At 38.4% G+C, this 12,225-nt stretch overlaps 1 protein-coding gene across 1 annotated transcript in view; it reads left to right on the top strand.

The window, feature by feature from the left end:
* Positions 1-12,225, top strand: part of CAMK4 (calcium/calmodulin dependent protein kinase IV) — a gene marked incomplete at its 5' end in the record, with an annotated part of 172,674 nt that overhangs the window by 106,851 nt on the left and 53,598 nt on the right. The window contains one exon of the mRNA XM_082335592.1: positions 6,722-6,794. Coding sequence (XP_082191718.1) covers positions 6,722-6,794 — 73 coding nt within the window. The remainder of the gene's footprint in view (positions 1-6,721; positions 6,795-12,225) is intronic.

Genomic DNA, 12,225 nt, shown 5'->3' on the forward strand with positions numbered 1-12,225 from the left:
TTTACTGGTTTGGATGGCTAAATTGATTTAGCAGGCCTGTTGCAAGCTATTTTATATGTTTCTAGATTCACCTCATACTGAAATGCAACCAACTCCACAGTGTGGAGAAATAGTATTTATAGTAGCAATATTAAATGATGGCTAAATATTGCAAATTTTAGAGTAACTGTTTAGATTGATTAGCATAAAACAAAGTGCACTTACCAATCAGAGATAAGGGAAGCAAGAAACAGACTTTACCTGCTCAGATTTCAGGCAAGGTTGGAGGATGGGTAGGGTGGCCTGTGTAGGAGGCAAGCAGGGAAGTAAAGCTAAGAATAGGAGAACTAGTCAATTTAGAGTGTGGGGGAGGAAAACGTAAGTTTGTTAAAGTGGATAAGATTTCAAATTTTCTTGATCACAAGGAGTCATGAGAACAGCTTGCATTTAAAATTGCAGGAATAGTCTTTGCACTGGATTACCGTATCCAAGAAAAACAAAAGAGAAAGAGACTTTAGTTTCAGGGTCAGAGAGCTGGTAAAGTACCCGTTTCTTGTACTGTTTGGTTCCTCTTTCGTGTTGATTCTTCCACCCCCTGGCGCTCTCAGTTACAAGTTTCAGGAGTTGTTACAGTGCAAGACTTGGAGTGGCTCTGCGAGCTGCGCTGCTCAGGAAGGGTGTGCAGCCCTTCCTCACTCTTAGCTGAGAGGTCTCACCTGCCAGGGCAGCGGCCAATGCTGACCAAGAATTTAAGATATGGGCATTCTTGCATGAAGAGATGTGTGCCATCGGTGACTATCACAGTCTAGCATCCTCTGGCATTGGATGAGTCCTCTGTTTGTTCAAAGTGGGTTGCTGGGTATTTCTGATTCTTTTTTTACCACTGCAGCTGTGCAACAGCTGTCTCCCTTGCTGGATTCAGAGAAATCTGGCCCTGTGTTTTGTTACACATTGAAAAATCAAACCTGAAGCCTAGTCCTTCCATTCTGTGATGAAATGCTCACTTGTTTGTTTTTGTAGGAGATTGATTGTTTCCACTTGTTGCCTAACATGCTTGTCATTAATCCCTAGATACATGTATTCCAGTCAACCATAAAATTGTATATCAATATAATTTTAATACTGCTCTGAAAATTGATTCTGAAATGACACATCGGTATTCCCCATCTCTTTCCTCATTGATTTTTAGATCAAGTATGTTTAGTTTAGCAGGACTGCGCTCTTACCAGTAATAAAGTTTCTGCAGAGCAAATGTGGCCACTACCTACCTCCCTTTACTGGGATACCACATTGCTTTCAGTGACTTCGTACAGATGTGATGAATTAAAGCATAGTACCAAGTCCTAAGAAGAATACCCAAAAGGAGTAAAATCCAGTGCGTGGTATTCCCAAATTATACTGCAGGCTGCAGAATTATAGTGAACACTGGTAAGAATTTATGCTTCTGCTGATGTAGACTCTGATGAAGATGTGCATAATAGAAACATTATAAGCAACGTGGGGAACGTTGCACTTCTGTGGTAGAGTGGCATGGTGGATGTCCAGAGGCTACACTAAAAACCATCTGCAAAACAAAAGGATTTATATTACCAGAAAACTTGCAGTACTCAGAAGGAACAACAATGCTAGAAAGGCTGGGTGGAAGCTGGCAAGCATTACTGCAAATTGTTAAAAAATCGAATGCATACATGTGCTCATCGATCACGTGGAAGCTGCCAAATTTCAAGTACCTGCTCTGTATAAGACAGCATGGATCACAGGAAATACATTATACCATTTCCACAGGCTTGCTGGGCAGTATGACGCTAAGGGTGGTTTTGCTCAGTACTAAATTTTTTATAGCTCCCTTACGTGACAGCGCAAGGCTTTTCCACCGCTGACCTTCAGCAGCAGCTGAGAGGGAATTATCATTGCTTTGGTGGGGCACCTGTGGGTGCTGGGTTGGGGGGCGCAAGCAGGCAGGGGTGCACCTCGGCACCATGAGGAGCGGGGCTGTTTCCAAGGGGCATCTCCTTCTCCAGCAGTAGTGGGACAGAGGAGTGGGGAGGGGCCTTTGGGAATTACTTCCCTGCTTCTCTTTGTAAAAAGGGGTGGATTTGTCTCAAATATGTTCACATGTGCTTGGAAAGACAAGATTAAATTAGGTAGTGTTTCAGGAGACCTGTAGCTTGGTGTCCATCAGTACATATTCTGTTAGATGGGTGTCTGGCCATGTACAAGTATAAACAACTGAATCGGCATATTTCAATAAATATGTACACGCAAGCATGAAAAAGTGACTCTACACAAATGTGATTAGAATATGAATCATTTCATTCGTCAATATTGCATTTTTGCTTGCTCTAGAATGTCATCTTTGATTTGAAGTGCTGTCTTGAATTTCCTGGATGTTTGCAACACCGAATTCAGTGTTTTTCCAAGCTTTTTTTTTTTTTTCCTTTGACTTTAAGCATTTCTGTATCCCTTCATCAGATTACCTGCTGTCTTCCTCCCAGTTTTTCTCTCCAGCACTCTTTTGGCCTACCTGGCTTTTTCATTTGCATATCAAAGAAAGTATTTAATTAGTTCCTTATTGTTACTGTTTCTGTCTTTCTGTCCTCTCAACAAAGGTTTAATCTTTTTTCATCCATGTTTTTCTTAAAGATAATTCTGTAAACTAGGTATAAATAATTGGTTTTGCTTCCATAATAACCAAATAAGACATTTCTGCAGGTTTCCTTCACGTTATGGAAAAAAGGGCAATGAATCGTTGTTAATTGGCAGGCTGAAATTGAAAAATCTTTGTAAAGAAGCTTCACTGGTCTCAGGTAGGAGTGTTGTTATAATAAAGCAAGCTGACACACCTACCATTTGTCTTATGTAAACTGTCGCAGGGAGGATGCAAAAAATAGATATGCAAATGATCCCTCAGCATTATTACAGGACCTAAACCACAGGATAATCTTCTTTCAGTGCTCTTCCTCTTCTTTAGCAAGAAGTATGTCTATTTTCATTTATTGCTGTTACAGAAGATTAGGTTTTCAACTTGCTAGATTATTATTAATTAATAATTAGGTTTGTATTCTCAATAAGTCTGGATGATAGACTTCTGAGAAACTAGAAAGTTAACTGCATGTGACATAAGCTGAAATTAGCTTGCCAGTGTATGTTATTCACATGTAACATCAGCTGATGAGTCATGTGCATTGCACAATAATTGTACAGTTGCTTTTTATCGCTCTCCTGAAATATGGGCCCACACTTTGTTACGTTTATTTATTGTAAAGCGTAAATTCACAATGGCTTCATCTTCAGTGTCTATGTGCTTCTTCTGTTCTTCTGTTATCTGTTTAATGTAAATAATGAGAGCAGTATCCTATCCGTACCAACATATAGTTGTCTAAGTCACGGTGGGCTGGTCTTCTACATCCTGTGATCTGGAGGGCAGTCTTGAACATCTCTTTGATCTCTGTTGTTTCCAGGGGTCAGGTAATAGGTGGTTTTCTTTCCTGCATTGGTCAGGCATTGACAGGCAGCTAAGAACCTCATCTTTTCTTTGATTTTGTTGAGTGGAGGAAAATACAAAGAAGTTGGCTGCATTTAAGGGTTGTCTTTTTTTTTTTTTTCCCTGTCACATTTATCTGTTTGAAAAAGAAAGGATTCAACAAATACTGAGTTACCATACTGTAAGAATAGAAATCTGTTGGATGAAGGGAGAAATGTAAATTGAATTGTAACTGTATGACCGTGTATTTCTCTGATTTTAGTCATGTATGTTGGAAAATCAGAGAATTTAAAATCCTATTGAAACCTTAAAATCTTCTGCCTTGCTCGTTTCTGAGGTTAGGTGCACAAGGTCATCCTGCAGCTGTTGGACTCAAGGCATGGGCAGTGTGGCCCGTTCCCAGGTGACGTATGCCTGAGCAATGGTGGAATTAAACCTGGCACGCTCCTGGCAGCTCAGCCTATGCAGCACTTCCCTAGCAGCAGCCCCACGATGCCTGCTTTTTTCTGCGGTGCATTGTGGAATATACTCCAAAATCTATGTCAGTTTGTAAGCAGAGGGTCAAACTAGCACAGCAGACTTCTTGGTTTACCTTGTGACTAAATTTGAAATTTTGTTACTATCTACCAAGCCCTACTAAAGTTTGTAAGCTTAACAGAATGATTATGTGAATGTCTTTAATACATGGAATCCTGTAAAACAAGGACAGTGTTTTAACATGCTTCTTGTGCCATGGTGGGAGGATCAATTAGCACCCAAAATACCAGCAGGGAAGAGGGAAGGTGGGATGGGGACAAGGTCTGTATTCTCAGAAATGCTTATGGATGCTAAAGACAGGAACTTGCTGGCTGACACTAAATACTTTATTTGAATTACACATGAGGAGGAAGCCAAACCAGTATATTTGGGGCAACAAAGGCCCAAGCAAGAGGGTCACTGGGGATCAGGTCTTGTCATGTAATCTGCTAGCGGAGGATAATTCAGCCTGCAAAGCTGAGGAGGAATCTTACTTTCAAGCATAATGTAGCATTTTATTGTGTAATTTATGATTTTTCATAACCTCTTTCCTAAACTTGAGGCTAAAAGCCTGACATAACATCTCATGGAGTAAACTTTACTTTGTTTTACTCTTGTGGTGGTAAGTTCAAGTAAAACTTTCCCTGGTGGTTTAAACAGATGACCAAAGCAGGGGAAGGGATGGAGATACAAAAATGCAAAGGAGGTAAAGCAGTGCATATGGGATGGTAGCTGAAGGGCTGCCAGAAAAAACACCTGCTAGAAATAAGGCCAAGTAATTATGCAGCCAAGAAATCACAGTGAAATAAAACTCCTGCTTGAGAGGGATTGCTTGCTGTTCCCGATGCCACATGAACAGACTTAGTTATCTGTGAACACAACGAGTGTTAAGGTAAAGTAATTGCAGCTGGTTAGGAGTATCTCTGTGTAGACTATTTTCTGCAGTGCCATGCTTGTTACATCTGTCTCTGGTGGATTATCATCTTTCTATTATTTCTTATTGCACTTAATCTTCTGATGAGTATGTAGTAATGCTTTTCATATGTACATTAGCCAACACCTCTTCTGTCAGCTTTTGTAAAGCTGTAAGAAGCTACATTGAAGGTAGCTCAACACAAGTCTGGTATTTTGGAGAAGTGATAAAAAGATATTGGAAAACAGGGGAAGTGGGGAGAAAGGAGTATGCCCTTCTTGCCACAAGCAGAGTCTGTTTCTGGACGCTGAGCCAGAAGGTCTTTCTAGTGACTCTTGACTTCAGACATTATAGGCTTCTTGCTCTCCTGCTTCACAGGGATTTTAGGGCATTGTTTTGTAAAACTGGCTTGTGTGCTTGCAGGAGATCATTTTATAAAACACATAATAGGCACCACAGGTTCTGTTTCTAGACAACATCTGCCTATGTTTTCTTGGGCTTTGAAAAATGAATATGGTAAAAAATCAAAACTTCAGGTCAAAGATCTGACCTTTAAGGTAACTCTCTGAGGGAGAAATATTGTAGTTCACAAACACTGTATGTAGTTAGATACAACAGTAAAAAGACTGTTGGGTTTCTTAAACGGTGCATTAGTACATGTTAATGACAGGTCCTTCGTTCATTAACTTCTTATAGGTCATTGTGCAAATCTGTATCTTCTGCTGACTGTTTAACTGAACCATGCATTTATATAATGTTTCATTCTGTAATGGCGGTTCTTGGAGAACATGCAATACAAATCCTGAATCAGCCCCCAGACCCTGTGTCACTGCTAGTGTTCTTCTAAAATGATTGCAGTAGCACAGCTGGGCTTTGGGAGGCCGACCCAAAAATCTGGATTAACCGTTGCTGCCATTTCTATGCAGGATAGCATACATGTTGAAATACACCACTTCAGAGCATTACCTTAATGCAGAAAAGTATTTTCTTTCTTAATGTTTCTATAATGGTAAGGTTCCAGGGAGATAACATTATTAAAGAAGAAAGTTGGGGTTTTGTTTGTTTTTACAAGATTGAACTGATGTAAAAGCAAAGGGAGAAAGCAAACTGGATTTTCAGGATCTTCAGAACTCATAAATGTTTCTGAACTCACCATAAGCTGCACATGGTCAGCACATTTACAAAATCCAGCTATTACATGTCATCTATACAAAATAAACATAACATACTGGCTATTTACATTAAGAAGAAAAAAAAAAAAGTTGTTTTAGTTTTAATGAAACTGTGTTTCTTTGGCTACAGAGCCCCCAGTTTTCTATTGATGGGGGAAAAAAAGACAATTGTTCAGCCCGTTATACTCGAGGGATAATTTGAAGCTAGTAAATGTTTACACCAACCCTTTCTCTTGAATAATTTAGACCTGTGTGTGCATAGCACAGTGCATTTGTTTAATAACTAACTAAATAAATAAGAGTAGGGGGAAGCTTAAGTTAAATATAAAAGCGAAAAAGCAGTTCCTAAAGTATACCTACTTTTATCTGAGAATAATTTGGATTCCCTGAGTTTTAGAAAATTCTAAAAACTTTCAACTGAATGTGTATATATTATGAGCTTCTTACCTAGTTGATATTTTATATCCAGTTTTTAATTTAACTGGGAATCAAAGGTAACTAAAATTGTAAAAACGTTGTTTTCTATTCTTTAGGGGGCACTCCAGAGTCCTGGTCATATTTAAATTTGATGATTGGGTTTTAGCTCATTTTTTCAAAAGAAGCTTTTACCTTAATACATAATCCTGAACACAATTTGTCGTGTTGCTTTTTCTGTAGGATTGTGGAAAAGGGTTACTACAGTGAACGAGATGCTGCTGATGCTGTTAAACAAATCCTGGAGGCGGTTGCTGTGAGTATTATCTACCATCATACGCCCAGCACCTAATCTTTCACCTATAATGGCTCAATAAATACTTATATGTGAAAGAAGCAGAGTTTGTTGGAGACAGTCCACGCAAGTTCCCTCCTATAATTAATTTTGTATTGATTTTTTTTTAAGGCAGTGGCACTCTGAAGGGCAAGAAGTGACTTTGGGTGACAGTCAGCAATACATTTAATGCTCTAAGTCATCTGTTATGGTGGAGTGTGTGCTCTGTCCAATCTCAAAAACCTGTGGAGTTCAACACTGATCATTTTAGCCCTAAAAGTAATTTGAAATCACTGGCACTTGTGTAGTCTGTCATTCATTTTTTGCAGAGTATGTCACAGTAATTTATTTGGAACCTTAAACAAAAGAAAATGCATTACATTTCCTCTCAACTTAAAAGAATAATAGATTGGCTGAATGTGTTAGCTGGTGTAAAGAGGTACAAGAATTTGAGTCAGAGACTCCTGCAGAATATTGCCATGAAAATAGTTACGCTTCATTTGCAGTTGTTGCCTGAAGGTGACCCATCACAGTCTTTGCCACTATGCAGGAGCATTTATACAAACAAGGCTCATTGCTAGGAAGCGTGGACTATGGGGAAAGTGGATAGTGTAGGCTGCAACACATCTAACTAAAAATCAGTTCTCACTGCTCTTCAAATTGCATGTACATACACAGAATGACAGTAATATTGAGAGAGATCAGAATAAAGTTTGATGCCAGTAGTTTGTGCAGTTCCTAATACACCTTCTTCCTCTATATTTTATGTGGGTTTCAAACATTTGAATTTTTGTACAACTATTTTACATTTTATTGCTTAGAGAAAGGTATAAAGATTTTTCAGACAAGAAGATGAAGGCTTCTAGTGGGTACAGACAGTATTTCTGTACATTATCCATATTTCTCAGTCACTTGCAGCTCTTCCATCTGATTTCACACCAGATGTTCACCAAACCACCAATCAAATGCTGGGAAAGTACTTAAGAAATTAATTTGTCAAATGTCTAGTCTATATGCTAGCACTGATCACTTCCATCGGAGAAGAAAGAGGACATGCTGGACAAGAAAAAACAGTCCAGTTGGGACACTTGGAGTGTTTCAGACAAATAGTAATATAGAGACAATTTTGCTTTGTGAAACTAAGATGTTAGCAAGGCCTAAGGAGAGATAGATGCTAAAGATTTTGCCTTCTGCTGTGCCTGGCAAACTGACTTCAGAGTCAGCAAGATATATTTTGGATTTTGTCCAGTGGCACTGTGTGGTTGTCTGCAGCAGATGTTTGGGGTGAAGCAGCCAGGTAGCAGAAAGACTGCAAAGATCTTGGAGCAGACATAAGTGCTCAGAGGTGTGCAAATAGTGCAGATGGGACATCACTGACTTTGGGTGAATTTCAAGACTGTTAGACTTTTCAAACAAAAAAAACCTGTTGAGCACATGGAAAAAAGAGAGGTCAGCCTGAAGAGTTATTTTGAAGCACGGTGGTGGTGAGGCAGGATCTGTACAGATCACACACAGAGATGCAGTGTTGGAAGAGCTGTCCTCAAGATAGGACTGGTGGTGATGATTGACCTCTACGGGAGGTACCGAGAGGTGAGGAAAAGTTAATATGGTTACAGCAGTAATGCAATTATTCAGAAGAAACAGGCCAACTTGGGCCTATTTACCAGGGATGGTAACAAAATATCCCATTATGAAAAACTGTAAATCATGGTGCAGTGTTATTTGTAAGCCTGTTCACACTAAATAAGATGTGAGAACTGGTGTTTACTGCAGTAACCAGACATACTGCAGGACCATCATGTTCACTTCATGCTACTTTCTGAATGATCTCATGCTTACTGAGTCACTGTTATCCAAAGTAATCTAAATTATGTATTTAAGTTTAGTGCACAGCATAATGCATTTGTATAAACTTATTAAAATTGGGTCAGATTATTATTTTATGACCAATTTTTTCTTCTAGTGGAAGTGCCCTAGTTCAGATGGTGCTACATTATTTATCACTCTTTTGCGAAAATGATGATTAAGTTTTGCTGAAAGATGTTTCAGAAGGTGTCTCAGCTCTTTATTTTAAAAGCCAGGAAACCAGATGAAGATCTTCAGCTTTTATGAATTGTTAATAGCTTGGCTGAAATCAGTGGAACAGTGATGTAAAAAAGCTAAAAAGCTGACCTTTATATAAGCATGCAATGATTCGGATTTTTATAGATCTTTGTACTAGATCCCTAGCTAGGATGGATTGTATTGACTTTTGCTCTTACAGCTGACCCTGAACATCTAAGCCAAAGCTAGAAAGCTGTGGAAGTGGCAGTTCCCAACTTGTGATCTTTGCAGCCCAGCTGAAATACTGTGGTAGATTGAGGCTGTAAACGTGACAGAATGGCATTTGTGGGCAGAACAGGAGTTATTGTTAGAAACTGGAGAATACTGCTGCAGCAGACTAATCTTTCCAGAATAAAAGGAAATATATCCATAGATCATTCTTAAAACCAAATAGTTGTACAATCCCCGTAATAGACCATGCCAACAAATACCCTCCTAGCACCAGGTAAGCATTTTGACCTCTGCAATTTTTAGAAATTTCTCTTAGCGAGAGAAGCATTCAGCCTTCCCTTTGCTGAACTCTCTTGAACTAGTCTATCTACTTGTTTTATAAATCCCTTGTTAAGGGCTGTTACTGTAGTAATGGATCTGTCCTCACAGTGGATTATTGACTTGAGGAGGTATTATGTCTTCATTTAGCAAAGGTTTTTTTGACACGCTTCTAAAGGATCTAATCAAAAGAGTAAAATGGGATTTTAAAAGCACCTAAACATTGTTGTTCAATTCCTTTTGAAACTGTTAAACCAAATGGACTACTATTCTTAAAAAAAAACAAAAACAAAACAAAAAACAAAACAAAACAAAACAAAACAAACAAAAAAAAAAACCGAAAAAAACCCCACAAAATCTCCTTTCTAGGTATATCTGGTTTTTGTAATATTTGAGTACCTATAAGCCTAGTTCTAACTGGCTTACCAAGAATTAAGCAAGCAGTCAGAGTACCGCACAGAAAATGAATCTTAATCTTCCAGGTCACAAACCAGCATAAATATATCGGATATCTGTCCTCCCAAGGACAGAGAAAATAACAAAACCAGTATTGTTTTGAAGACCACCGCATCCATTTTGTCCTTTTCCATGATTTTTCTTTCTGCTGGTAACATCTGATCCAGTGTTCCCACTCCATGACTGTATTTTCCCTTATTGGGAACAAATTGCCTTTTTTTCTCTCTTTCACACCTTTGCCTTTTCCACTATTCTTTCATTGTTCTTCAGGCTGCGACATAGCTTCATTCATAAGATAAAAGGCTTGTACAAAACTAGGGCAAACCAGCGTTCATCTTTTTAGCTCTTTTGATGTGCTGCTCAGAAAAGGTAGGGAGGTTTTGTTGCTACCTGACATCTCAGAATAGGTGAATTTCATTCCCAAGGAAGGATGCATTTGAGGGCAGTCTGTCTTGGCACATCATTGTCCTCTCTCTCCTTCTCAGAGGATCAGTTGTATACAGAGTGGTTTTCTTGTGTGCTTATTCTGGTAGCAGTTTTTCTATTTTGTGTAATCAGTGAATTTCTGCATGCAGATGTCCTGAGGCCAGATCTTCACTGTCAGACTTGCAGAATGAGTTATTGATGTTATGGAATTCAAATAATTCTTGACATATTGGTCAGAAAAAGACACACAGTTTTTCTGTAACAAACATCTACTTTTTAGCTGGTCAAACTTAAGAAAATGACACTGATTTTTTTTTTTTTTAATGTGTACTTTCAAAATCTTTGTCACTAAAAATAAACCATGTTCCTTCTTGCCTATTCTGCATTAGTGTCAAACTAATAGGTTTCTGCTTGAGGATTAAATTAATCTTTCCATTATGTTTAAATTTGAAATTATTTGTAATAGTTTACTTTTTGTAATTAGGGTAGTTACTAGCTTATTTCTATATGTAGTTTTGAACTCATCCAGCAGTCTCTAAGTTAATTTCCCATCACATTTTACAATGGGCTGCTTTCTTATGACTGTCCATTATCTTGTCTAGATAGGAACATTTTCCTGAAGCTATATGTGGGACTCCCTCCATTTTCATTTCTTTTTTTTATTTCAATTTTCTACCACTTCAAGCTTCATTTTATGCCTGCACTTCTATTCAGTTCCTCCTCAGCTTAAATTCACAGGGAGCATGATGAATTCTCAGCTGTGATTGCAAAGACTGAGGACACTTAGCCACTTGGAGGTTTGAGAGGGAGAATCTAGATTAAAAGTTTCTATTCATGTCAGTGAACTTTGATCTGTCCAATAATGAGCTGTATGATAGTAGGTAAGAACCTACCACGAATATGCAGTATGCAAGTATATTTTACAGACCCTGAGGCACTGGTGTGTCTAACAATTAGAGCTTAGACCAAATGAGGTACTCAGACTTTTAAAGACTGGCTGAGACCCAAGAGAATTGATTAAAATATTTGGGGGTTTTAGCATTCCAAGAAAGTGGACATTAGATGAAGATTAAGAAAAGGTTTCATTTCTTTCTATACAATCATTGAGTTAGTGCTTGCTGGAAATAGAGGCAACCAATGGATTTTAGTTTTAGCCACCAGCTACAAGGTGAACTTAACGAAGGTGTAAATGTCACAGAATTCTGAAATTTTGAACAAGGCAAATGTGTTATATTATCAATATATACTTGGCGTAAAAAGTCACACGTTTAAGAAGAAAAAGTGTATCGAAACAAACAGGAAAGAAACCTGGGGCTCAGTTCTGTAGAAAATGAAGTTAAATTCCACAAAAGAGAATGACAAGGATTCCTAGATATTACAACACAGGATAAAGACCTGTGTAAAATAGTAACAAAATTTGGGAATACTGTATGTAAGAGGAGGAATCTTATGCATGATTGTAGATATTGAAGAATATTGACTTCCTCTCTTTGGAAGATTTTGCAGAAGATTTCTGTTTTAATAGAGGAAGCATTTGCACCTTCAGATGTCTCCCCATTCCCTGATGAAGCCTGAGTGTTTTTTATTCTCCCTCTGGCAGTAGGGATTAGTTTTTTGAGTCTGTTCCTGGCATAAGTGTTGTTCAGGGAACGGTTAGGAAACAGCAGTTGTTCTGATCTAAAGCTACCAAAACCCAACAATCTCTGCTTTTCCAGTGGGGGAGGAAGGGGAAATGTAAAATTTTGTCACATTTTCAGAATGTTTGCTCAAAAGCGGTATTTCAGTAACTTGCAGGTTTAGGCCAGATTCAGTGTGTTCACTGAGCATGTGGTTGTTAGTAAAAGGACCGATACTTGATACTCTAAGACAAGAAGGAATTTGCTGTTCCAGCTGCAATTCTGTGCTAAGGATTATGATGCCGTATCTTATTCTCTGATAG

This window comes from Platalea leucorodia (genome assembly GCF_965183815.1).
Source record: "Platalea leucorodia genome assembly, chromosome: Z".
Taxonomy (NCBI): domain Eukaryota; kingdom Metazoa; phylum Chordata; class Aves; order Pelecaniformes; family Threskiornithidae; genus Platalea; species Platalea leucorodia.